At 44.5% G+C, this 12596-nt stretch overlaps 1 protein-coding gene across 1 annotated transcript; it reads right to left on the bottom strand.

The window, feature by feature from the left end:
- Positions 1–7039: 7039 nt before the first annotated feature.
- LOC117326084 lies at positions 7040–12596 on the bottom strand. The gene is made up of 2 exons (XM_033882688.1): positions 12320–12596; positions 7040–8601 (listed from the first exon to the last, which is right to left on the bottom strand). Exon 2 carries the CDS (start codon positions 8588–8590, stop codon positions 7067–7069), a length of 1524 nt encoding a protein of 507 aa, XP_033738579.1. The 5' UTR covers positions 8591–8601; positions 12320–12596; the 3' UTR covers positions 7040–7066.

Genomic DNA, 12596 nt, shown 5'->3' with positions numbered 1-12596 from the left:
GTTGTGGACGTCTGTGTTTTGTCGAGACTGTATATTTGACGGTGTTGTGGACGTCTGTGTTTTGTCGAGACTATATTTGACGATGTTGTCGACGTCTGTGTTTTGTCGAGACTGTATATTTGACGGTGTTGTCGACGTCTGTGTTTTGTAGGGACTGTATATTTGACGGTGTTGTGGACGTCTGTGTTTTGTCGAGACTGTATATTTGACGGTGTTGTGGACGTCTGTGTTTTGTCGGGACTATATTTGACGGTGTTGTGGACGTCTGTGTTTTGTCGAGACTGTATATTTGACGGTGTTGTGGACGTCTGTGTTTTGTCGAGACTGTATATTTGACGGTGTTGTGGACGTCTGTGTTTTGTCGGGACTGTATATTTGACGGTGTTGTGGACGTCTGTGTTTTGTAGGGACTGTATATTTGACGGTGTTGTGGACGTCTGTGTTTTGTAGGGACTGTATATTTGACGGTGTTGTGGACGTCTGTGTTTTGTAGGGACTGTATATTTGACGGTGTTGTGGACGTCTGTGTTTTGTCAGTACTTTGTATATTTGACGGTGTTGTGGACGTCTGTGTTTTGTCGGGACTGTATACATGACGGTGTTGTGGACGTCTGTGTTTTGTCGAGACTGTATATTTGACGGTGTTGTGGTCGTCTGTGTTTTGTCGGGACTATATTTGACGGTGTTGTGGACGTCTGTGTTTTGTCAAGACTGTATATTTGACGGTTTGTGGACGTCTGTGTTTTTTCGAGACTGTATATTTGACGGTGTTGTGGACGTCTGTATTTTGTCGAGACTTTGTATATTTGACGGTGTTGTGGACGTCTGTGTTTTGTCGGGGACTGTATATTTGACGGTGTTGTGGACGTCTGTGTTTTGTCAGGACTGTATATTTGACGTTGTTGTGGACGTCTGTGTTTTGTCGAGACTGTATATTTGACGGTGTTGTGGACGTCTGTATTTTGTCGGGGACTGTATACATGACTGTGTTTTGTCGAGACTGTATATTTGACGGTGTTGTGGACGTCTGTGTTTTGCCGAGACTTTGTGTGGACGTCTGTATTTTGTCATGTGATATATGTGACTGACGAGTGAAAGACAAAACCAGTTATTTCGCTTTCGGTAGAAGACAAACCACTCCTTCAAACGTTTCAGAACAATTCTTTTTTGTTTCAGAATGAACTCGTTACGTGATTTTACTAGCAGAATTTTTCGTCATATCAGTTTTAAAAAATCGCCAATGATTTACTCAAGCCAGTCACCAAATGTTACATTTTCTTGTTTGAAACGAAATTTTCAAGTTGTGATTTGCTGAAAGGCTCTCGTTTTCCTAATCGTCAACACTCCTCTTCAGACATATCGATATCAAGACTGATAACCATGACCTCTGACCTTAATCAAGATTGATACAAACGAATCGTAATATAGTATCTAAAATCTGGGTTGTCGTATTCTAGGATAAAGAGTTTCCAATCATGTGAACTTAAATAACTTTGACTAACTATCAAGGACACAAGGTAAAATGCTTTAAACTATTTCACCTTCCGTGTTAAACCAGAACGCCCATATATTTTGTCGGTCGACCATTTACTAGGATAAGGGGCTATCATGATTAAATAACTAACTTTTAAACTGTTTTCAATGTCACGTAAATATGTTCAAATATTTTCGATTTCTTTTAGGATGATCGTGGAGCTTAGAGTAATTAGACTGTGTACTTAAATGGGATATCAAAATGAATTATTAAGAATATTTAATATTATCTTCAAAATGTACATGGCAGCTTAATACCAACTTCAACAGGGGCTTTGCACAAATTTCCAACCCCCACGGTCCATTGATTTGCATTGATGCATAACGTATACGGCCCGTTGAGTAAGAATGAGAGTCAAATCCCTGTGCGCACAGAAGAGAACCGAGTAACAGGTGAGTGATACATGCCCATCGGACCTCTTGTCTAGTGTCTACTTACATAAATAAAAGAAATCTATGAAATGAAAGAGAATTTTTGTTTAATGAATCAAACAAGATCATGTACAACAGATGCCTGCTGGTATAACTTGTTCTGATATTCCCAGACTTCTTGGCCAAGCAGACGACAGTGATATGACAATTGACTGATCTCGTACATACAAGTATTATATCATAATGTATATCGTGTACAAATATTGAGATTAACTTCACATAATATTCATTGTTAAACTTGTAAATGCATACATTATACACATATATATAGACATCATTCTAACACAAAATGAAATTAACCAAAGCAAAAATTCAAACGAAATACTTCGGTCCCATAATACAACAGGCGTATCAATAGGGCAAAGTAGGGTATGAAAGACGTCATCAAATTGTCACTCCCGACCCCCGGAATAAACCAGAGAAGGTCGATCGTCATCCACACAGAGATTTTCGCCTCGTAATCTTAGGGCGTGAGTAGCGAAAACTAATGTTTCCGGAAAAAATCGACAGCGGACAAGTGAGAAATGTATAGAAACAAAAAACGTATAGCTACAAAGCAAGATTGGCTCGGATTCCCAACCCCAACCCGTCTTATTCTAGACAAATTTCCCAAATTTATATAATCAATTCATTTCAATATTTATACTAAAAATGATGTATTAAATTTGGTCAGCATGTGTTTTATAAAGCATTTTTTTTTCCAAATTGATATAACCATGTTAGAACTATTTTCATTTTCGAGTGAGAGAAAATAATAACCCCATCACGTGAAAAATTGATATGTTTAAATTATAAATTAAAGAATTATTTATAATTTATATCATACTAATGAAGTGAGCATATATAACCTTTTAAAAAGAGGGACATGACACAGTGTACAACGTCTTTGGTTAACGCAGTACCCAAATCAGGGTTTGTGATAAAAGGATTGTCGTACCAAAATAAAGTTTTCAAAATATGCGAGTTGGCTCCCTTGAATTATTGGTAATCCACGGGATATATGCGTGGTTTTAATCTGGTGGGAATACTAGGTTGCAAACTGTCTGTTTAGACCTATAAATGTTCATATATGTAATATATTTAGTGTAAATAATGTTTATAAAAATGCAGGGCAAGTATATACTGTTTTCGGGCCGGTGAATTCCCGACTTGTATAATATCAACGCTTACTAGGATAACATATACCCCCTAGATGCTCTGAAGCACAGGGACTTGAAACCCAAAGTCACAACCCACGGTCCATATCATTATATGTACATATATAAGAAAATAATTATATTATGTGATTCGTGGGTTGAAAATTTGTGCCAGGTCCCTGTGATTCGACAGAATCAACACTAAGACCAATATCGTTACTGGTATCATAATTAGATTTGAAATCTGTAAATATCATAATGTAGTAATTAGATAATCGTGAAGATATCGTTTTACGCCACACCAAGGTTAGACGGTTTAACAGCCACAGGGACTTGATAATTAGGTACATACATTTCACGTAGCTGGTACGTAGAGGAAAACAGAAAATTTAATAATATCGATCTACACATTGTACGTATGTCCAACATACGTGACTGTTCCGACCCCCTTAATGTGTAGCGGTTAAATGTCATCTAGAAGTTCAACACAAAGTCCCCATTTACGTCAGCGTTAAACCTGATTCTCATGTCCCTGTGATAATTGTAGTAAACACGGCACGAAAGTTTGTTATGTAACAACCCGGACTAATCGTGCCAATTTCTATTTAATACACAGACACACGCACTCGTCCAATACAATATCTCAATCTCTTACAAAAGGGTCGTCTTTGTGTTACAATTGTAAAGCCACAGATTATTCCAAATTTTACATCCGGGCTCCCACAATTTAACGTACTTCAGTTACTGTTAGCACCGTATAATACGTACTCTTAATGTATATAATAAAAAAAACGTGTGTCGGTGACAAAAAGGTGCAGCGCTGATACCCATCACGGACTAAGTATGAATGCGATGATTCATGCCAAGTCCCTGTGACGGATTATGCAAAAATTCTTCCATTTTTTCATACCTATTTGTTTAGAAACTTTGTAGTTCCTTAAAATGTACCCCAAAATACTTCTACTTGTTAAACTACTATGCTAGGAAAACGGAAGCATTTTTGACATCAGGACACAGTTACAAGTCAATACATCAACAAAAATTAGTACGTAAACATTAAAACAAATTAACTTTTCAGAGGGACATGGCAACTATTGTATGACTGCAAGATCATGAATGCTATCACCAATAACATACCAGCAACGTAATTATTTAACTTCGAGATAAATACACAGTTACCGGTCATAATTTAATTATTGCCCTCTGGGTTGGCTATACTACACAGACATAATAAATTATTTCTATATATAGCACTCAACCGGCCCCGTAGAAAATTAAATTGTCATCGGCATATAAGACATGTATATATTATAAGAGATCCATAAGTATCATGTTAAACTTCCGTCACTCCTTCCAATTTGAGTACACGTGAGTTGTACACGTGAGCTGTACACGTGAGCTACACACATGTGGTAGATATATACTATACAGGCGTGCACAATAACGCGTGTTGTTGTAACATGTTAATTTACACACGGACACACTCTCCCAGTTTCCTCTTCACAACGTCTGATAGGCCCATGGTTCAACAATATTATCAAACGCCGAGCGAGGCATGTTATTACCCAGATGTAATATAAAAATTAGCATAATCCCCCACGCATACACGGGGTAACTACACGGGCCGGTAGATTAAATGTCCGCCTCGAGCACCCTCTTAACTCCAATATCTGACCCTGTCAATATTAGCATGAGAAACACGTTTAATTAAATGCAGTTTGAAATCGTAATTGTACACATATATATAATTATGTATATTAGACTTTAAAGGTTTCGGGTACTTATGAAAGTCTGCTGAATCATCAAAACGAGAAGAGGAGTCATCCTATGAAGGCTGATAAATCCATTCTTGATCGAACTTCGCGAGCAAATGTCCAAACCTCTGCTAGACATGACACATTGGATTCCTCATGCATATCCGAAAATGCGAAAATCACTACATCGTCACACATATGTGCAACGAAAAAAGCTGTTTTCGTTAGTCCAATAACAGTTGTCTTATCAGCCCGGAAACAGATAAATCTGTCCTCCCCGAAGAAAAGTCCGAAATGGGGTTTGTTTAGGGACACAAATTCCGCGTCAAGACACCTGACGACGGATATAACTTCATCTTGGGGGATTTTCAGATCGGGACTGGTTGACATACACTTTCCCTTCCTGTCAAAAATGGCTGCCTTGTTTATTCTCCCTTTCGCTACAAACGCCAAAATCATTTCGCCCCAATCCATGGCAACAGACTTCCTGACCGCTCCGGGACCGGGCCCTTTGGTTGGCGGGTTCTTGATGGCTGCGACAGGGGCCTTAGGTGGCGGGGCGACTTGTACATCCATTTTGTTTAGTGAAATATTTTCAACTCCGTGGCACGCCCTTTCTTATACCACACTGTATTTCTCTTCAGAGTCACGGCTCGCTGATCTTGTTGTGCCTCTTCAAGGCTGACTACACACACACAAACTCGACAGGTACACACGAAGTCTGACTATTACCTATACATGTGAGTGCAATTGCTTATGTGTATTCGATACAAGTTGGTGTGTTACTTATGCGCACTATACACAAATGTCGGTCCGTTTTGGCCTGCGGCCGAATTTCTAAATACTTTTACATGTACACAATATTTGTGGCTCAATGTTTACATTAGCGTACAACGCAGACGAATTTTTGAACAGTAAGATAAAAACCAAGCTTTGTCGGCGCACACAAAACGTGTGTACCGAACTGACTCAACTTCCGCTTTCCCGAGATATCACAAGTACATGTAATTGTTTTACCTCGTATATGTGTAATGACTTGCGCAGAGATTAACCACCGCGTGGCTTTGTGAAAACTGATAAATATTTTACCAATCAAACAGTTTTTTTTTTCGGAATAAAAAGGGTTTCGTAAACCACAGGTTTTATGCGACTTCCAGTTTATCAGCACAAATATCAATAATAGCTCCTCTACCCAGGAGTCTATATTTCCAATTTATTATCGCCGAATCCTGTACTTACGAAAGCTACTGCATGAGAATAGTCGTGAAAAACAAACAAAAACCGGAAGTGAATACCGACATTGAAATGAAACCGTAATTCTAACTCAATCGACAAAACGATGGGAAAATACGGATAATATAGATTTGTACGAAACCGCTGAAAAGGGACGTGTTCCGGGGGAAGAAGCGTCTTCTGTGATGCTTCATCGACGACACACGTCATACAAATCTAGGTCACGGCGACACCTGCCATACAAATCTAAGTCACGGCGACACCCGCCATACAAATCTAGGTTAAATCTGGATTAAGTCACATTCTGAAAATGTCATTAAACAAATTTACATTAATGTACAAATTCTGTTTTAGTTCGGTTATCATCGTATTTGTATTGTATGTAAAGGATATAAATCAAGTGAACAGGATTTCGGAGGGGGGAGTGGAGTGGGGGGGGGGGGGGGGTCCCTTTACGCTGACGGGTATGATAGCTTACAATACGAAAACCTCAAAAACTCATATGTCGCCCAACATTGCGAGATGAACGAATGAAAAGATAACTCAAATGAGGAACATTATATCGATAATTTACTGAATGAGTGGCATTATATATAGATTTATTGTGCATTAACGAAGGCAATTACGCCGAGATTTTAAACGAGTGACAATTTTAATATCGACATTTGCCTACAAAACTTTCACATTGCATTTTTTGTCCCAAGTATTTTCAAATAATTACAAATGGACGAGTACTGCAAGTGGTAATTGAAGAATGAAATCCCATTTTATACCTAACTCGCTATAATGGTCAACTTAGCAAAATCTGTTTAGTTTACTATAGCAGTGATTTACAGGCTTGTAAAATATTACTGGATTTGATGGCGATGCTGATGGTGTATGGACATTGTCGTGATTATTGTGGATAAAAGAGCAATGATCAAATGATGAAATTTTGATGATGATGATGATGAGGAGGAGGAGGAGGAGGAGGAGGAGTTATTTGTCATCGAGCTCTTCTGTTAGGCTTGGGAGCCTCTCTGGGCCATTTGGTTGTCCTTGATTTGTGTGAAAACAAGCCCAGCCTATCTGTAGGTTAGCGATGGCTTGCATGTGATAGGTCATCACCACGTTGCCACGGAAACAATGAAAATGACCAAATTGACCATCAGTTGGTGCTTTATAACTGTGTACATCTCCACCCACTCCACCATACGGCCCGAGTTGTCGCCCTTCGCTGGTGTAAAAGGTAAGTTTATTGATACACCACCCGAACGTCAAGTCGATGGCGTCAATGAGTTCCCCTCTGTTAAGTTTAACAGTATAAGTTTTAATCGATTGCTTTAATCTGGTTTGATTTGGGTTCAAGCCGTGACATATTTCGAGATCATTGTCATAGATCAGCTTCATACCTCCAAGAACGTCGGTCTTTTCTTCCGTTGTATTCCACCACGGCCGGAAGTAAAGTTTGATCACGGTCACCAAAACGGAAGGATCAGTAAGGAGCTCGTCGTTGAAATGACTGCATTTGGGACACTGGGTTTCAGTAACTGCGTGTTTCGTAGGTTTATCCATGACAATACTCCATTTCACCCTCGGAACAGTGTCCCAGAGCGGAGGTGAGTGCTCATGACGTCTTCCTTGACGATGCATGTCGGAGAGTTCCAACAGATATTGGACCAGCGCGTTACCTAAAAGCTGTTCATGGGGACGAAGGATGGATTTCCATTGTGTGGCTGGAAGAACAGGAAGGTTGACAGACTTGATTAGCTCTGCAAATAATTCGTTTGTGTTGGAACCAGACGTAAAATTCTTTAAAAATTTGAGAAAGTAAGTCTCGTGCAATATCAACGAAATGGGAAGTCCATTTCTTGTCATTAGTTGAGTTCTGTTGTTGAAAAAATCCAAAACAGACTCAACAGAGTTCATGCATATTTCGGATTTGATGAAGAGTTTGTCTTGATTTCGAATTACAAATTCCATTGCTTTTTCATATAATGTTTGAATTCCTATCAAATTTGCAAAGGTCATGACCTCAAAACAATTCTGTGCATCAATATGCCAACCAGCACATTCAACACACACCACAATCAGTGATGGTATTTCTAGAAAGCTACAAACAAAAATGACCTCGAAAACGTTTGAGTACGTAATCGCGATACTTCCGGTGTATGCAAATTTCAGAATGTCTTCAAAAATTTTGTTCCTGATATTACGTATCCGAAAAACATGTCTTCTGGTCTGGCGAAATATCCGCCGGAAGTAAGTTGAAATCGAGGCTAGCACAATGCGGTGACATTTGTAGCTGCTGGAGTTTACTTCAAACGTTACGTCACAAAACATTTTTCTTTCCCACAAAGAAGCAAGTTCATCAAACAATACATTGCTGTAGGCATCTATCCGACAATTCACAATGTCTGGTGCGTTGGCGGTATCATCATCGTCGTCGTCGTCGTCGTCGTCGTCAGCAGTGGGGTCACGTGACTGTATTTTGTCGGGAAGGCATGTTTCTACCTCGTCCATTTCCACTGAAACTGATTAAAGAGACGTTTTCATTATTGATAAATCTACGAAATATGAGCCTAGGTGTAATTGGGCATATCCTAGTTTGCATAGCACAATTTTGGACGTTAGTTATATAAGTAAATTAACATTCCCGGTGTAATAAACCTTTTCTAAATAATTTGTAGGTTCATGCAAAACCATGAATTTATTAGAGATGAGTTGCGAGTATTATCGCTCAATTATTGTTCTCCGTTAAAATGTGTATTGATTTTTTTCTTGTATGACGATGTGGTATACTTGTATGACGATGTGGTATACTTGTATGACGATGTGGTATGCTTGTATGACGATGTGGTATACTTGTATGACGATGTGGTATAAGGTATGACGATGTGGTATACTTGTATGACGATGTGGTATACTTGTATGACGACCCCAGCCCGCCTCTACTCCATCCTCTCCTAACCATCACCCCCCACCCATCCCCCAACCAACCCGCCGCGCCAGACAGCATCCACACACAACCTCGCCGGGCCTCAAACCAGCACCACCCACCCAGGCCCCTGCAGTCGTTCCCAACCATCACACCCCAAACAACCATCACCATCCCACCAACCATCACCACCACTCCTCTCCCAACCATCACCACCACACCAACCATCACACCCCACCAACCATCACCACCCACCCAACCAGCACACCCCACCAACCATCACCACCACTCCTCTCCCAACCATCACCACCCCACCAACCATCACACCCAACCAACCATCACACCCCACCAACTATCACACCCCACTAACCATCACCACCACTCCCCCCCACCATCACCACCCACCAACCACCACCACCCCACCAACCATCACCACCACCCCACTAATCATCACCACCACCCCACCAACCACCACCACCCCACCCCCCCACCACCCCCCCACCAACACCACCCCCCCACCAACCACCACCACCCCCCTCCCCACCACACCACCACCCCCCCCAACCCCCCACCACCGCCGCCCACCCTCCAAAACCGCACCCCCAACCCCACCACCCCACCCCCACCACACCACCACCCCGCCCCCCCCCAACCACCACCACCGCCCCCACCACCACCACCACGCCCCCCAAACCACACCACCCCACCAACCAAAACACCAACCCCCAAACCAACACCACCCCTCCCAACCCCCACCACCCACAAAAAACCCAACCACCCCCCCCCCACCACCCCCCAACTCCAAAACCAACCACCCCCCACCCCACCACACCACCCCAACCCCCCCCAACACACCAAAACCCCCCAACATCACCACCCCCCAACATCACCCCACCCCCCAAACCACACCCACCTCTCCCACACACCAAACCCAACAACCACACCACCCCTCCCAAAAACACACCCCAAAACCCCCCCCAAAAACACACCCACCACCAAAACAAAAACGCCACCAAACAACCCCCCCCACACCAAAACCACCCCTCCCCAAAAAATCACCACCCAACCCAAACCCCCAACCCCCCACCGCCCAACACACCACCACCCCCCAAAAACCACCAAACCCCCCAAAAACCACACGACGCCAAACCACACCACCGCCCCAACACACACCACGGCAAAAACCAACCCCCCAACAAACAGCACCCACCCGCCCCCAACCAAAACCACAAACCAACCCAAAACCCAGCCTCAACCACACCCCTCCAACCACACACCCACATGCCCCCCAGCACCACCCCCCGCCCAAACCACACACCCCCCCATCACACCACCCACCAACCAAAAACCCCCTCTCCCAACCATCACCACCCCCCTCCCCAAAATCACCAACCACCCACCCCCAATCACACACCCACCAACATCAACCAACCCTCTTAACCATACCCAAACAACCACCTAAACCCCCCTCCCAACCATCACCACCCCCCCAACCATCACCACCACTCCTCTCCCAACCATCACCACCCCACCATCCCCACCACACCCCCCACCCCCCACCAACCATCACCACCCTCCTCTCCCAACCATCACCACCTCACCTCTTCCAACCATCACCACCACTCCTCTCCCAACCATCACCCCCCCACCAACACACAACCCCTTTCTCCAACACCCACAAAACTCCCCCAACCATCACCAACAACCCCCCAACCATCACAAACACCCACCCCTTCCCAACCATCCCACACCCCTCTCAAACCATCACCACCCCCAACCCACAACCTCACCAACCTCCCCCACCCACCCCTCCTTCCAACCATCACCAAACCCCCCTCCACACCACCACCAACCTCACCCACCACCACCCCACCACACCACCACCACACCCACCAACCAGCACACCCCACCAACCCACCCACCCCCCAACCCTCACCACCCGCGCCCAACCATCACACCACCCTCCCAACCAACCATCACCACCACTCCTCTCCCAACCATCACCACCACTCCTCTCCCAACCATCACCACCACCCCCCAACCATCACCACCCCCCCAACCACACACCCCACCTCCCAACCATCACCACCCCACCAACCACCACCACCCCCCCAACCATCACCACCTCTCCTCCCCCAACCATCACCACCTCTCCCAACCATCACCACCCCTCCTCTCCCAACCATCACCACCACCCCCCAACACACCCCCACCACCACCACCCCCCCCACCACCACCACCCTCCCAACCATCACCACCACCCCCCCACCAACCAGCACACCCAACCAACCAGCACACCACGCCGCGCCCAACCAGCCACCACCCCACCAACCAGCACACCCCACCAACCATCACCACCACACCTCTCCCAACCATCACCACCCCACGCAACCAGCACACCCCACCACCCAGCACCACCGCCCGCCCACACCAGCACACCACCCGCACCAACCTAGCACCACCCACCAACCAGCACACCCCACCAACAGCACACCCCACCAACAGCCCCACAACCAGCACACCACACCACCAACCATCCCACCCCCGACCAACCATCACACACCACCTCCCCAACCACACCACCCCCCCAACCACCCTCACCACCACACATCCCCAACCAGCACACACCACCAACCTCACCACCCCCTCCAAACCATCACACACCCACCAACATCACCACACCCCCCTAACCATCACACCCCACCACAACCACACACCACACCCACCCACCATCACACCCACCAACCACACACTCTTCCAAACCAGCACACCCCACCAACCATCACACCCCACCAACCATCACACCCCACCAACCATCACACCCCACCAACCATCACCACCACTCCTCTCCCAACCATCACACCCCACCAACCATCACCACCCCACCAACCATCACACCCTACCAACCATCACCACCACTCCTCTCCCAACCATCACCACCCCACCAACCATCACACCCTACCAACCATCACCACCACTCTGCGGCCATAAGTTCCGCAGGATAAACACAAATTCCTAAGTACTTTTCATATCCAAGTAACCAAGTAACTTAATTAACTTGAACAAATCATTTAAACTATTTCAGCGTCAAAATGCACACCACGATGGTGTTTTTGAAAGCCTTGTAGAACAACATAATTATGTTCCTCAGTGAAATACTAAACAATACGCTGAATATGTTTATGTTGATGTATTGGGGTCAATTGATTCAACCACCTGTTGATGTGAAGGAATAAGATATCAACAACTTTCATCTACAACATGGACTTCATATGACAACAGACATGCAGGTATCTTGGTCAGTTGTCACTTACCTGAGAGTACAATGCTAAAAACTGCTGTTTGATGTCAGCTACGTTTCTTAAATCCTGATCTAAAACACGCGTATGGGTTTTCCTGTCGCACTCATACGGAAATTAAGCAGGTTTTTTTTACGTCAACTGTCCGACGATTGTTTGCATAAGTGCTACAGGGAAAACGAAACTGGGTTATGAGCAAACTGAAAGCTCACTTTGTTGTAAGTGGATAAGGAAGTAAATATACGGTATTGTACTATAGGGAGACCCTCGTGTACACTGTTTTCCTGTAGTG

Source organism: Pecten maximus, chromosome 4, assembly GCF_902652985.1.
Source record: "Pecten maximus chromosome 4, xPecMax1.1, whole genome shotgun sequence".
Lineage (NCBI taxonomy): Eukaryota > Metazoa > Mollusca > Bivalvia > Pectinida > Pectinidae > Pecten > Pecten maximus.
The sequence above is the reverse complement of the archived record's forward strand: the minus strand, read 5'-3'. Positions and strand labels throughout refer to the sequence as shown.

Coding starts and splice junctions, on each gene's coding strand:
- LOC117326084 (XM_033882688.1), bottom strand. CDS start 8,590: ATGGACGAGGTAGAAACATGCCTTCCCGACAAAATACAGTCACGTGAC.